Source organism: Dendrobium catenatum, unplaced genomic scaffold (assembly GCF_001605985.2).
Source record: "Dendrobium catenatum unplaced genomic scaffold, ASM160598v2 fragScaff_scaffold_1459, whole genome shotgun sequence".
NCBI lineage: Eukaryota > Viridiplantae > Streptophyta > Magnoliopsida > Asparagales > Orchidaceae > Dendrobium > Dendrobium catenatum.
The window spans coordinates 203,058-219,524 of record NW_021319921.1 but is presented as its reverse complement, the minus strand read 5'-3'; the positions used below and the strand labels follow the sequence as shown (position 1 = coordinate 219,524).

Sequence of the window (16,467 nt, the reverse complement as noted above, 5' to 3'; positions counted from 1 at the left end):
TCAATTCACCCCCTTATTGGTTAGCCTTTGGACATTAGTTTATGTTTAACAACCTAATCAAGTTTCAACAAATATGATTAACACTTAATCAACCTTGCTAGATGTTGCTTAAATAATAATGCAATATTGATTAAAACATTTTGAACCATTTTAAAATCATAATCAAATCTTTTTTTACTATTGTTTGATCCTAGTATCAAAATATAAACAAGTTTGAGTAAGATTTGAAGAAATTTCAATCATGTGCTGAATATGATTGATCAATGTTAGAAAAAATTTTAATTAATATTTGAAGTTGATAATCTCACATCTAATATCATTCTGAGTTTTGAGTGAAAAAATACTCTATTACTAAACTTCAATAAGAATCACATGCTAGCCACAAATACAAAGAGATGGAAATCTTATATTAGAAATTTCTCAAAACTATCATTAACAAATGAGAATTATAAGAGAAGGTATTGGAAATAAGAGGTTAGATCAAAATTTTATGCAAAATATTGCTTTTATAAGCCATAGAGCGTCTATTCTAATTTTAATAACATTTTTGAATAGAATTTTCAAATATATTTTCTAAACAAATAAAAATAATAAATATATCTCGTACATTCTGTAAATGTCCCTTAAAAATTACGTAATAATTACCATCACAATTTATAATTGTGGCGAGATGGTGGGCACGATGCCATTTTATCCGAAGTGCTCGTCGTCCCGCTTAAACGCCACACCACTACCCCGCTGCTTCAGCTTGTTCAGCTCTTGAAAGACCCTTCTCAGCTCTAGCGATGTCTTCTTACGCAAATCCAAGCCCCTTCTTCTGCGGTAACCGGGCATCATCGTCTTCGCCTGCGACTGCGCGGCGAAGGTCTCATTTGGCGTTTCGGCCAGTCCGGTGCGTGATCACGACGGAGGAGAAGAGCGCACGGGTGGCGACTGTGAAGAACGGAAGTGATTCTCTTGTGATATGCCGTATTCTTAATGGGATGTGGCAGACCAGCGGCGGATGGGGCAGGATCGACCGTGACGATGCCGTGGAGGCTATGCTAAGCTACGCCGACGCTGGCCTCAACACCTTCGACATGGCCGATCACTGTAATAATTGATTTTCTACTCTCGGCTCTTCCTAAATTTGATGCGGACATGGCTGTTCACTATAATATATGGGCATCTTTCAGGGCATTGATTCCTTTATTAATTTTAAATAAGAGGTCCTTTCAACTGTTGAATAAGACCAATAAATCTCTTTTTCCCTTGACATTAACTATTAACACGGCTATTGTTCACACTTCACAAAGTATCAACTACTAGAGTATAGTGTAAGGCATGTGATATCAATTGTGGGTAAAGAAGCTTTCGTAAAGCTTTTAGGACTATGATTGATGCATAAGGGGCTGTTTGGCAACAAGTGGGATTTAACTTTAGTAGGATTTAGTAAATCCTGTAAATCCGGACTTAGTAAATCCGAAATGTGTTAAATCCTAAAAACTGTTTGGTATGCAATATATTAATCTTGTTAAATCATAAGAAACTGTTTGGTAAGATATATCTGGATTTATGGCGGTTAGAGATTTAAATTTAAAAAATATATTTATAAGATCAAGATCATTGCATAAAACATCATTAAACAAACTTGAGTTCATACAAGATGATCGAAAATTCAATAAAGAGCAAATTACAAAGTAATATTGACCAAAATGTCAGATTAAGCATTATATTAGAGAATGCATTAAATTTCTAGATGTCTTCATATCCATTTCTTGGAATCCAATTTATTTCACGAAGATCTATTTCTTTGACTTGCAATCTAAAAAAAGAAATGAAGGAATTAGTACAAAATGTCTTTGTCAAAGAGTATATTCATGAGCATGGTTTAAAATTGCGCAATATGAGGCTCGCCTTGAGGCCCGCCTTTGCGCAATTCCAGTAAAAAACGCCTCGATGCTTACGCCTCGAGCTTTTTTTGTGAGGCTTGCGCCTCAACTTGGTTGAGGCCCGCCTCGCATCACTGGCATGAGGCTTACGCCTCAAGCTATATATATTAAAACTTACATAAATCTTGAAGTAAATGCCCGACATTGTACTCTGTAGGAGAGGGGGAAGGGGAGAGAGCAGTTCACCATAATGATGACAGTGCTGATAACTTATGAGTTCTTATGTGATATGTCATTGCTATTTATTTTTGAAATTTGGAATTAGATGTTAATGAAAAGAATACTGGGATTTGGAAAAGATAGAATTTTGAGTTGAACTATATTTCATGTTGTCTTATTATTGAGATATTTTAATTTCACTTTATATCTTATGCTTTTTTATGTTTTATATTATTCACTCATTAGTATATAAAAAATTTGATCATTTTATGTTTACGCAATCTTTTGATTTTGAGGCTTACGCCTCAAAACGCCTTGAGGCTTACGCCTTGCCTCACGAATGAAAAACGCCTCAATACCCGAATACACAATTTTAAACATTGTTCATGAGTAATACCCTTTCATGCTTCAAAAACTCTTCAATCAAGTTTGGAACCAAAATTTTTGAGATAGATGGCATTAGATGACTCATTGTCGCTCACGGAATCAAAAATATCTTTGTCAAACCCGGTGTAAAAGGATCGCTTCATTCTGATTTTATTTAGCCTAACCACCGTGTTACCAATCAATTATTTGTCGCGATAACATAATAAATACCATAATACTAGGCAAGAGTGCAAGTAGAATATCAAGGTGATATTTAAAAATTAAAGTGAATTAAATGCCATGAATAATTTTGTTAAAAAAATTGACTCACAAATATACGAACTACGGCGAATTTAATTAACTGAAAAGAAATTTACTTAACAAGTTGATATAAGATGCAATATAAAACTAATAGTAATGTAGAAAATAATTGGAAGTTTTCATGAAAAATATGAAGATAATGTATCTTCCACAACTTTTACTCCAGCATCTTTGCAACAAAAAAAAAAAAGGTTCTCAACTATGTAACTATGATCTACAAAAAAAAAAAAAAACCTGTTGCCAAAACCAGAAACCAACAAAGCAGCTTAGTTAAGAAGAAAGGAAGAAAACCCGAGTGAGGCGGCTGTGAAGAAGACTTGATGTGTTCGTTTGTAGAAATAGGGCAAGCTCGGCAGTTGACGACACGGGGACCGCGTGAAATGTATCGCTCGAAGTTAAATCCCGTTAAATCCGGCTACCCCTTGGATTTACTAAATCCCGTATTTAAGCCGTAAATTCGGGATTTACCGAATCCCGGGATTTAACTCACGTAAAAACTGTTTGGCTGTTAAATCCCACTGTAAATCCGATACAAAACAATCCCTAAAGAAGCTTTCGTAAAGCTTTAAGTAAATGAATGTGGAAGATGTGTACCTTTTTATATATATATATATATATTTGCATCATGATGAGCAACTCCATGCATGATAATGACTCTACATGAAAGATACTTCAAACTGTTATGAAACTGATAAATCTGTTTCTTTCCTATAAATATCCTATTTTTCATCATGGCCCTCTTATTCTGCATCTATTACCAAAGGCATTTGACTCAAAATTATTAGGCATACTTGGAATTCATAACATTCATTCATTGGGGGGGGAGGGGAATGTAGAAATGTTCTTGAATTCCCATGCCCGTAGGAGGCTCTACTTACTCCCAAGTTTTTACTTCCGCCCTTGCTGGACCCCGCAGCTGTCTCCTATTGCCACTTCATGGATCCATAGGATCCTTGCTACCAACTCATCAATTTATAGGGTGCAATTCAACAATTAAAAAAAAAAAAAAGCCTATGAGCAATCCTTTGTAGTTATTATGTAATTATTTATGATTCCAGATTTTCATCCTTAATTTTATTTTCTTTTTAGTATAGGTTTGTATAAATTCTGCATACCTGTTGGACTGAATACACTGGCCATTTCTCTAATTCTTGTCAATGTGTAAGTGATCTTGTGTGAAAAAAGTATAACTGGCTGGGGCACCTCAACGAGGCTGGAATTTTGATGTGCCTATTTTGCCAATTCAGCATTCAGACTGATTATATATGGGGTAATCAATGGAATTTCTGAAGAATGTAACTGGAATTGGATTTTTGATATGCCTGCTTTACACTTTCGGCATTCAGCTGTCTTTAGACATTGTGTTCTAAATTGGATAGTAGGATTCAATTAAGCATGTCCTAGGTGATGTAGTTGGATCGTCAGAAGAATCGGATTTGCTTGAAGGATTTGATCCCAATCCAGAGAACAAGAAAAGCACAAGCTTCAAAGCTTCATAAAAGAGATAATATTCATCATTCAATACCCTTTCCTTCTACAATACTTGCTTATATAAGCTAAATAGAACATTCTAGAAGATATTTGTAACAAACTTGGATAAATTACTCCTAAGGAATACTTAAGCTATGATGTTCCACATCATTCTCCCCTTGTTGCGTTAAAAGACCTTGACTCCATCAAGGCATGTTGTCGGGAGGGAGATAGCAAACCTCATGGATCGAAATTTTGTTCTCAATATTTGTTGCAGCTGCTTTTAATAAACTGCCATTCCTAAATAATATAGTGTTAGATTTTGATTCTCCATTCACTACAGTCATAGGCTCAAAAGAGTTCAGCCCATTTGCTTCTGATAGTTCACTATAGGTCACAATTAGAAAACTTGAATCTTTCAAAAATGAATCCATGCACTTTCTTTCCCAAGGTAAGTTATTGTATGGAATACTCCACTCTATGCCTTTTACAAATTCATAATACTCAGTAGGCATTACAGATGTCAACCACTTTGACAGCGTAAAGACTTGGATGTGGCATGGAATTCTCACAAGGTTTTTAGTTGGCTCCAGGCAAGTTGTTGGTCTTGAAAATACTCCCGAGGAAAGAAGACTTGTAGTGGTAACTGTGAGGAATGCTGCTGCCATGGCTGTAACTGCAAATGTAAATTTAGCTATGGTGGAAACCATTGAAGAGAGAATAGGTATAAATTAGTGTCTCACTTGCAGGTGGTTTGTTGCAAGGTTTTTATTTTCTGCAGTGTCATTTGTTGAAGTTTCAGGAACTTCTATAGAGACAATACTGTCATCCGCCTGTACTATACCAGTATATATGCTCTTACTTCACGAAAGCTCACAAAATGACCTCCCGAAATTAGTAAAGAGGATAAATGAAAGCCTAAAACAGGATTCACAAATTTGATGGCTATATGTATATTTCATTCTCTTGTTCTCATATCTGCAGTTGTGCCCAGTCTAACAACATGACTTGGAACATCATAAAGGAACATGAATGGGTTTGAAGCCGAGATTGGAGTTCCTTGTCTGATAAGTATGGAACTTGCTGCACAATTTATGGTGACTTCATCCATGCTTGATACACCAATAACTTTATATTCCAATCGTCGGTTCCCAAGGGTTCTGCCATTTGTAGGTAGAAGAAAACCGCTGCTTGCATGTAGAACATTTAAGACTTGCACTGATGAATTAAGAACCGGTTCTGAGAAGTATAAGTAGATCCTAAGATCCCTCGTATTATTAGTTGCATCAACTCTCCTTATATTTTCAGCAAGTTCAAGCAATTTATCAGCACCATATGTACAAAATTTATTATCCATTACAAGCAGCAATCGGCCAAATTCAATATATGTAGAAATGCCCACGTAGACGGAGAACTCATGGTCAGGCTGGAGGACCTTGAGACTGGCAGGAAAAATATGGTGATGTGGGGGGAAGGAGAATGTGGGAATGCGGGTTCTGAAGTCATCAACAACATTACGTCTAGCAGTTTGTGAGCATGGCGTTGGATTAACTTTGTCAATGGACTTCACATTAAGGATTTGCACACCTGTAATGGAAACAACACCTATACCACCTGAAGCATAATCTTCACAACCAGACATAACTAATTTTTCTTTTAATTCTAATAATTTTAATGCAGATGAGATTTTCCACTTAACTACTGTTGTACCGCGATCAACAAAATGGTTCAAAATTTGAAATACCTTCTTCAGCCAATCTACTGCAAGTCTAAACTCTGTGGCTGCAAGGCAATTTCTTTTCTCTTTAGTATCATTGCAAACCTTGCATTCTGAGCAGTAGCCATTGAATTTTCTGAATTGCACGAACTCCTTGAATGGGTATTGACTTCCCGACGTTCATCATTATCTAGATGGCCTTCTGAGCACTAGGAACCTGGACTGGAGTACAAAGGATTTTTCTCGTCGCCGACTTCACAAAAGGGCTTCTTCGTGGCTTCAAGTGTGGAGTCAGGCATGGGATTGCGGGAGCTGAGTGGGGCCGGACCGTGGTCATGTGGAGTGGCAGCGGCGGTTGCTTCTTTTGGTTCAGCTGCAACTTTGCGATCACGCTGGAGTGGGGTTGGTTGCATGGACTTGTTGAGGAAGTAAAAGGACGACGCCGGGATGACCAGATTAGGAGCGAGTGGCGATGGCGAAGTGACATCGGTGGTTGTTTCATCGGGTAGAGAATCACATGTCTAGTGTTGTGGATGCGGAAGCGGCAAATCATGCTGGAGTTGTTGGGTAGAGGCGGAAGTGGGTTTTGTATCGCCAGAGCGAACTGGCAGTAATAGCGACGGCGGACTGGTGTCGGGGACTGAATCACTCTGGAAAGAATCAGAATCTTTGTTCTTTTCATGCGACAAAGCCAAATTGCGGGAAGAAGTGGGGTGGAATCGTGGGTGACGGGATGGGACTGGAGCGGAAGCGAGTCGCGGATGACGGTCGCGGGTAGATTGTGGACTGTGTGATCGGGCGGAGGATCTCGCCATCGAAGCGGAAGCTCGAGCAGTGGATACTCCAGCGGCGGATCGCGCCATCAGAGAGGGAATTCGAGCAGAGGGTAGTTGTCAACCACAATCGGTTGATTTCGGAACCCTTTGCGATTGCGTGAAGGGAGGAGGGAGCGAAGGCGAAGACGAATGCCTTGGTATGAATGTTGACGACATTCACATTCTCCTTATTGCCCGAAGGTTTTTGTCTATTCGATCTTGATAGAAGGCTATACGGCTTTGATCATCGTCGATAGCCCCCCTTCGTTGGTCTCGATCGTCGTCGATCACCGTTCTTATTCTTCAACTTCGATCGCCGTCAACAGCTAACCTTCTTCTGCAGTCCATCGATCTTCGCAAGCTCCAGGCTCTGATACCAAACTGATGTAGTTAGATCGTCAGAAGAATCGGACCTGCTTGAAGGATTTGATCCCAATCCAAGGAACAAGAAAAACACAAGCTTCAAAGCTTCATAAAAGAGATAATATTCATCATTCAATAACCTTTCCTACTACAATACTTGCTTATATAAGCTAAATAGAACATTCTAGAAGATACTTGTAACAAACTTGGATAAACTACTCCTAAGAAATACTTAAGCTATGATGTTCCACATCACTAGGTGGTAATGTGGCGTAGAAAATTGCTGTTACTAATGCTTTGAACCTGCTGTCTGAGACAAGGATTAGTTTCATTCCTTTTTCCTTCATTTATGCTAGAAGCTTAATAAGTCAATTGTGCGTGAAGCTTAATGCTTATTATTTCTTATTAATGATAACTGATCTCTTACTTGAATTTAGTTGCCTAAACTATAGTCCAAAGCCACTTTAAAAAAGAAATTATAAAACTATGAATTAAATGTATAGTTTCTTTGTTATAGAACACCTAGAGGAAGATTATTTTGGTTTGATTTTTTATATGCACTTTTTAAGGACACAAATTACTTTATAAATGTTATCTTTTTGTATTCGATGTAAAATATCTTTGAAGGGCCTCAACGTTTGTGAGATTTTGTTAAATATACTTTGTACACACACTATATATGCAAATTGCTATAGTTTTTATGTTTTTACCTTGCTATATACGATCACCTTAATGACCAAATATTTGTATTTCAGGTTAAAGATGCTTCTTTTTGTCATCATTGTCTTGTCTTCGTCAGATTTCTATAGAGCTTAGGACAGTTTATTGCTGGTCTGCTAGAAAGGGGAGATGCGATAACGGCATTTGAAATTACTGAAAGTAGATTTTCTACGTTATCTACTGGGCCATCTAAAATTAGTGTAAAACTCATTCATCATATTCTCTGGAAAGTCATAAACAATTATGAATAACACATTTTCGACTTCACTGTTTTGAAGTTTCAATAACGGGGTACCAAGCAACATGGTTGTTTGGTGCTGTTTTTATTTCCTAAATTTTTATTTGTAGCAATAAATTATTGCTTATAAGTAGCCATTTCGGTTGTTATATGGAAAGAAATAATCTTGAAATATGAGTGCTAGACTTGCTGTAGAACTGCATGGCTAATTTCCAAACCTTATTTTCATGGCCACACTTTAAGAAGTATTATAAAAAGGTTCTTTACTGCAACTAACAGCAATGAGAAATAAGCATTTCTTAGATTTCCATGTCTTTGATACATGCTTGCCAGCAAGATAATATTATTGTTTTGTTAGATGGGCCTGCAGAAGACTTGTATGGCATTTTCATCAACAGAGTTCGTCGGGAACGCCCTCCAGAGTTCCTTGAAGAGATTAGGGGGTGAGTATTTAGTAGAATGCGCCCTCATTTTATATTCCTAATATATGAAACTAAAGATTTTTCAATGCTATCTTATCAGCAGTCACGCTTAAGTTAACAATTTCGGAGAAATTGGTTTATGTCCCAAAAAAAAAATCATTAGATGATTGTTAGACCGGTCCAGTTGGCCCTAGGCTAAGGGTCGGCCCTTATTTACTCTAGGCGGACCAAGGGTCCGCCTCTGCTCCAGGCCGCCCCCCTTGGGGGTGCCCACTATTTGAATATATTTAGGAGGGGACAGTTAGGCAAGGAATTAATTTATGAGGGTGTTGTTTAGTCATTTGCTTTGCTATTTGTATGCTTTAAATAGAGAAGTTTGCTCTAGGGTTAGGTTATGTGTTGATTTAGTTTAATTTTTATTGTTTTTAGATGTTTTGGGCTTTAGCTGGCGGCTAGGGATTTGTGAGAGCTAGATCTTTCTCTCTAATAGAAGTTTCATTGTATCTTGTTTATTTTCTTATTATTTTATCAATTAAAAAGAGACTTCTCTTCATTGTTTCTCTTGTTTCCTCTTAGAGATTGTGTGATTGCACTTTAATTTGATTTCAATCCAAGGGAATTGGATTTTTACTGTCACTTTCTAACAAATTGGTATCAGTGTGGTGTCCGGGATTGAATTTGGGGCTTTCCTTGGCTCATTTATGCTGCATTTTCTTCTCAAAATTGATGTTTTCTGCGATTGAAGGGGAGAATTGTTGTTTTTGGCGTTAATCAAGAGCTGGTTATCTATGGCGGCCAAGAAGGTTGATGCTTTGGGAAAACATCTTGAGTGGGAGATAAGCCAAATCAAAGCGACGGTTGAGGGAAGAATTTCCTCCATGGAATACAAATTCTCGGACCTACAAGAGATGAGAAAGGTGTTGGATCTTCACAACCAAATGGTGGCATCGGAGGCAAGAGTGCTGGTAGGAAGAAATACAAATTTGTACAATCGTAGGGATGATCACGATGTGGAGATCTTGGTGGGAGAAGGAAGAAGTCCCCCTCTAGAACCTATTAAGTGGGAGGAGATACATAGAAGGTATGAGGATAGGCATGGATATGTTGTGTATGAGCAAAGGGGTGTTGATTTTGGAAAGAGGAGGGGGAATTTGAAGAAAAGGTTCGGGTTCAAGAATGGAAAGGAGGATATTAATATGTGGGGGACCACCACTTAGGGAAGGGGAAATTATGAGGGAATCAGGGGGAACAAAGGATATCTGAGGGTGAGGAAATTGATGATGCCTATCTTTGAGGGGGAGGATGCACATGGATGGATCTACAAGGTAGAGAGTTATTTCATCATCAATGGATTGATGGAGGAGGAGAGATTGATGGAAGCTAGCTTGTGTTTGGAGGGGAAGACATTGGCCTAGTACTAGTGAAGAGACATGAGGTGGCCCATTCGGAGTTGGGCGAGTACAAGGACTACTTGTCGGAATGTTTCCGAACCAGCATGGGTGGGGACTTCTATGAGCAGTTCTTCACTCTGGCGCATGAAGGTTCTGTGGTGGAGTACCGTAAGAGGTTTAAGTACCTAACTAGCCGACTAGACCGGCATCCTGAGACGGTGCTAGAGGGGAACATCATGAAGGGGCTTAAGACAGAGATCCGGGCAACAATGAGAGTGACGAGGCCTCGTGACTTGGGGCATGTCTTGAAGACTGCATTCATGACACATGAGGGACATTACGAGTTTATTATTGATGATGTTTGACATCATAAATGCTCCTGCTACATTCCACTCACTGATAAACATGATATTCTGACCATACCTCCGGAAGTTTGTACTGGTTTTCTTTGACGACATCCTAATGTACAACAAGTTCGAGGAGGAGCATTTGAAGAACTTGAGGGTAGTCTTGGGATACTTACAAGAGCAGAAGTTGAGGGCCAACATGAAGAAGTGTTGTTTTGCACATGCCAATGTGGAGTACTTGGGGCCCATGGTATCCTAGGAGGGAGTGGCTGCTAATCAAATCAAGATTGAGGCAGTTCTGAAATGGCCTCTACTTAGGAATCTGAGAGAATGGAGGGGTTTCCTAGGTTTGTCGGGGTAGTAAAAGAGATTTGTGAGAGGATACAGTACAATAGCCTGGCCATTGACAAAGCAGTTGAAGAAAGATAGCTTCTTGTGGAGAGGCTGCTAACCAGGCTTTTGAGAGATTGAAAAAGGCCATGATCACAATACCAGTTCTAGCCTTACCTGATTTCAGCCATATTTTTGTGGTAGAGACAAATGCATCCGGGTATGAATTGGGAGCAGTGCTTATGCAGAATCATAGACAACCTACTTCAGTCAAGTATTGACAGTCAGAGCTAGGCTAAAGTCAGTCTATGAGAGGGAGTTGATAACCATTGTGTTAACCATTCAGATGTGGCGGCCTTACTTATTAGGCCGACATTTTATTGTTAGGACAAATCAGAGGAGTTTGAAGTTTTTACTAGATCAAAGGATAGTGATTGAGGAGTGGCTGTCCAAGTTGTTAGGTTATGACTTTGAAATCCAGTACTGGCCAGGATTTGAGAATAAGACGGCTGATGCCTATCAAGATGCATGGAGAGCTCCAAGGGATGACCATTTCGATACAAGTGATGATAAATTGGGGTGCAATCAAAGAGGAGAGAGATTACTGTACCAAAGGAGATTTGTGATGCCACGGACCTCTTTTCATATTCCTCACCTGCTACAGGAGTTTCATAGGAGCATTGTTGTGGGCCATTCTTATTATTTCATCAATCAAAAAGATATTTCTCTGTTGTTTCTCTTGTTTCTTCTTAGAGGTTGTGCTTAGGTGTGCTGTAATTTGATTTCAATCCAAGGGAATTGGATTTTTACTGCCACTTCCTAACAATGATGCAACCAACTTGTTAACTATACGTACTGAGTTTCTAAAGTATGTATGTTTTAGGAGCTTGGGTTGGATATGTCTCCTGAAAGATTCTCATTCCAGTTGTTTTTTGCTACAGCCTTACAAAATGGGTGCCGCCTCCTGTTAAAATGACAAGCGACTATGTGAGGGATAACATCAATATTTCACGGAAAAGAATGGATGTTGCTTCATTGGACATGCTTCAGTTTCACTGGTAAGAAGTATGTTTGCGTGCTGTTTTTATCCTTCGTTCTCCCTAACAAAGGTTGCAGGCTTCCAATGTGCAAACAATAGTGTTGAAAATAATTATTTTTGAATTCATTTTCCTCTTCTCTTCATTTCTTGAGTGAGAATGATTAATTTTGTGTTATATTTTTTGAGCTTGTAATGCACGTTAGAAATTAGTCATGCGGATGAAGCTGCTTTTATTCAATCTTTCTCCTTTGTTTGAATGCTATGCGAAATTTAATCTGTGGCATTAGTAAGAGATTAGGATTTCTTTGGGAAATGATGTGTATGCGACACCAAGGTTTCAGTGTTGTACTGCACGTTGCATTCCTCTTTGAAAAAATCCACTGCCAAACGCACTTTTCCGCGGCATGTTTACAATCTCAGAGTAAAGCCTTCCAAAAGATGTTTTCAATTTGTGTAATGGGATCTCATCTCCATCTGTCTTGCATCTCCCTCGGAAGACTTTCTTGGGGCTTTACAAGTTGCCATTATGGTGAAATGTCCTCTGTTACGTGTAATGCATGTATTAGTCAACAATGACGTTCTAGTCCTCTACTCTCCTAGGCCCTTTTCTTAGACTTCCCTTTCTGCTAGATCCAAATGTGAGGACGACCTTTAGAAGGAATTGGTGAGCCTTCACTTGGCTACGCTTGCTGTGCTCGTGTTGATCATACTTGCTTCATCCCAGGGGACTTCTTCATCCATTTCATGAAAAAGTGGAAAGAGAAGAGGATTTCAATACCTTCAAAAAGTAATTATTTCTTTCTGGCATTCCCCAGCTGTCCTCAACCAATACAATGGGTTAGAACCCACGCTAAGGAATGTTTACATTTAGCGGTTGATGTTTCAAACACCTTTGGACCTGGGTTCAAATTCTCTTTTTTTAGCGTTCCATGCCCTCCGAAATTTATATTTGTAGGGATAAAGAAGGTTTATGTTTTTTAAAGTAATTTTGAGACATAAATAAAGTGTAAATAGTATGATAGCTATGAGCAAGTTGAGGTTTGAACGGAATTCATATCTCATTTTTTATTAAACAACCGTGAAATACTCTCGTTTGTAGAATTTTACAATTTTGTTTTTTTATATAGTTTATCAGTTGTCTTGTTCTGCCGCCACAACATTGCCAAACAAAGCCTTCGCTTTCTATTCCCAAAAGAAAATAACCTGCAATTAATTTTCAGAAGCGTATCATGAGGCTTCTCTTCTCGTCTACCGTGGTTTATGCTTGAGATTAGTTTCTTGATCTGGTCCTGGATTTTTTTCATAACCTTAAAAAAATATAAAAATTGTTTTATATTTTTTGTGACTTTGCGGTTCATAGTTTGAACGTACTTTGTATTCCTTGATTTGCTTACCTAAATTGATGAATGCATATGTAAATAGAGATGGACATTGAGAATATTTTCAGTTACCCCTAAAAATGCTGGATACAAGAAATGTTAGCTTTGTTTCTTTTGTTCATTTCTGAATCTCAAGTTAGTAAATTCCTCTTGTACAAAAATAGGTGGGATTACTCCAACACTGGATACCTTGATGCTCTTAAACACTTAGCCGATCTAAAGGAGGAAGGTTTGAGTATTTATTCCTAAAATTTTCACCCATCTCTTTATTAGGTTTTGATCTTATTTTAAATCAATTGATTCAAAACATTCAGGTAAAATAAAAACCTTGGCTTTAACAAATTTTGATACTGAGAGATTGCACATAATACTGGAAAATGGTATCCCAGTAGTTAGCAATCAGGTATGGCCTTTTTTCCTCCAATGGTCTCATAAGTTTTATGATCTTCTTTATTGCCCATGCTTTTGATTGCGCCAGGTACAACATTCTGTTATTGACATGCGACCTCAGCGAAAAATGGCAGAACTTTGTGGACTCACGGGAGTTCAACTTATAACGTCTCTCTCTCTCTCTCTCTCTCACACACACACACACACACACACACATTTACACACCAATTTAAGATGCTTGCTGATGCAGGTATGGAACTGTTATGGGTGGGCTCCTGTCTGAGAAGTTCCTAGATGTCAATTTATCAATTCCTTTTGCAGGCCCTTCTTTAAATACCCCATCTCTGCAGAAGTATAAAAGGGTATACAATGCATCTAATATTGGCATATTCTATTGCAAACTGGTTCGCATTGGATCATATTTGATTTGCCTTTTTTTGGATATTGCAGATGGTTGATGCTTGGGGAAACTGGGGTCTCTTTCAAACTTTGCTTCAAACACTGAAGACCGTAGCTTCAAAGCATGGGGTTTCTATTCCTTCTGTAGCCGTCAGATATATTTTGAATCAGGTAATACTGTGACATCATAATATTTATTAGTAGTAGAAAAGGTTGGAATAGTTTTAGTGGCAGATAAGATTAGTGAGAGTCGATTTAGATGATTTGGACACATAAAAATGTCGGCCTTCCAATGATCCGTTTAGGAGAGTAGATGTATTGGATTTGACCTATGTTAAAAAAAGTAGGGCAAAATATTGTGTCCGGTGTCCGGATTCGTCCGGACACCAATAAAAATGCGCCACGTCACTCAAAAATATCGGGGCCCAGTGCATCTGGGTGAGGTGGCGTGTCCGGATTGGATGTCCACATGTCAGGTGACCGGACGCAATAATTTGCCGAAAAGTAGAGGTAGATCTAGAAATTTTTCTAGAAAATATTATAAGTAAAAAATTATATGAGAATTTGACTATTAACATAACAAAAAAATGAAAAAGGATTTATGTGGTTGACCACACATAGCGGGATCAAAATTTGATGTTGTTGTTATAGTAGTAGTAGATAAATACTTATTAATTTTTTTTTCTAGCTTTTTTTATTTTTTTAATTTGTTCACATATTTCCTTGAGAAGAAACCATATTTGATTTTTGTGATTAATGAAGTCAAAACACATATTATGGGTTTTCCACAATTTCATTTGTCTAACAAGACTCTGTTTTCGACAATAGAAACCAACGTGTTTTCTTTATTTAACTACTAATTTCTAAAAGTCAGCAAGTAGGGAATGAAATTGAAATACCCTATGTTTCAAACTTTGACATCACTGGTATTTGGTGTCTTTGAATGATTACAGGCATCAGTTGCTGGATCAATGGTTGGAGTTAGACTAGGTCTATCAGAGCATATCAAAGACATAAGTGCCGTATTCTCCCTAGATTTGGATGAAGAAGACATGAACAGTATCACAGAGGTGTCAATGAAAGGGAGAGATCTTCTTAAAGTGATTGGAGACTGCGGCGATGAGTATCGACGAGCATAAACTGTTTCAGAGAAATTTTTTATTTATGTTGTCCTCTGCAGTTGGAGAAATCAAAATGTCTGTGCTTTTATATATATATATGTATATACTCCTAGAAAAGTTATTGGATATGCACGAATAATATACTATAAGTCCATATATATATATATATTACTCGTGCATATCCAATAAATTGTCTAGGAGTTACTATTATGGACTTATAATCTCGGCTTGTTAATGTTCAAAATGGTTTTATTGTTAATACAAAAATCATGTTCAAGTATACATCATATTAATTTATATCTATACTATTATATAAAAGTGGTTTGAGATTTCATCCATAGTAAATTTTTATCATTCATCTATAAATTTTAAATTAATCTACACTGTTTATATATAACTCAAATTCTATCATTTATTACTTCCTATAATATATTTATTTATTCATTTATTTACTGCCATTATTATTGTTTTCCTTCACTTTGACCTCTTCATATTCTTCATTTATTTCATTATCGTGCTTTTAATTTCACATCCAAACTTTAAAAAAAATAAAATAAAACTAGTGTTTTTATATCACACCCCGTTGTTTCGCTTCAAATTCCCGCACGGTTACAAAAACAACCAAACATAAAATTTTAATAACCTAAACACTGTTCAATCCGTTGCTTTAATTATAACTAATTAATAATTAATAATTATAGTTTTTCTGATTTGTATTGTTTATGCTACCAAAATCATCCTTCACTTGACATTCGCTTCGTATTCTATAGTTAAATGACAATGAAGAGCTAATTAAGCTCTCTAACTATTCGTCTTATCCTCGGTTCGTATTCCGATTTCATTAGAACCTCTTGTATTTTTATGTTGGACCCTTCATCTAAGCAATTTCGCCCCTTTCTCCCGTCATGACCGTAGCCAGATAACTCAACTGCTTACCTCTTACTCCCCGTCTACCCCCTCCAACGTCTCCACCCTAGACATTGATGCTGCCTCCGAGGTCTCTCCGCCTCCTTTCTTATTCCTTGCGGTTTCTCTATCCAATGTAGCTCTTGGATGATTTTACAAAATTTATAGCCAACTTCAACTTAAGCAAATTGAACTCGAATTTGGGTTTTACGCAAAAAATTGAAGTTTTATTCTTTGGATTAACTTAATCTTATGCAAACCATGTTAAATAGCCTAGGGGTTGAGGTTTCAATTAATAGATTTCCTTACGCACTTTATGGGAAAAAAATAAATGAATATATTATGAATTTTACAATAACAATTTTCTTGAAGAAACTTATGATAAATATGAATTTATCTGGTTGCTTGTCATTCCATACAGATAGATAAAACTAAAGATAAAGTTTATGTAATTTATGGAAAAAAACTTTTCAACTGTAAGCTTGTATGCAAAATTCTCAAACTAATGTAAGTATTTGGGTTAGCGGTCATCAATTTTCACTTATCAAGCTTGAGCTAAACTTTTCTTTTGTTCTTACCGTTACACTTTCAAATGTTTGTGGGTATCTACAAGTCTGTAATAATGTACATAATAATATTTGTA

At 37.3% G+C, this 16,467-nt stretch overlaps 1 protein-coding gene across 1 annotated transcript; it reads left to right on the top strand.

The window, feature by feature from the left end:
- The first annotated feature begins 672 nt into the window (after nt 1–672).
- LOC110098693 (flagellar radial spoke protein 5) lies at nt 673–15,200 on the top strand. The gene is made up of 9 exons (XM_020825595.2): nt 673–1,092; nt 8,459–8,543; nt 11,532–11,648; nt 13,173–13,237; nt 13,323–13,411; nt 13,487–13,566; nt 13,649–13,760; nt 13,849–13,968; nt 14,751–15,200. The coding sequence occupies exons 1-9, from the start codon at nt 786–788 to the stop codon at nt 14,934–14,936; spliced, it is 1,161 nt and encodes a 386-aa protein (XP_020681254.1). The 5' UTR covers nt 673–785; the 3' UTR covers nt 14,937–15,200.
- Nucleotides 15,201–16,467: the final 1,267 nt, after the last annotated feature.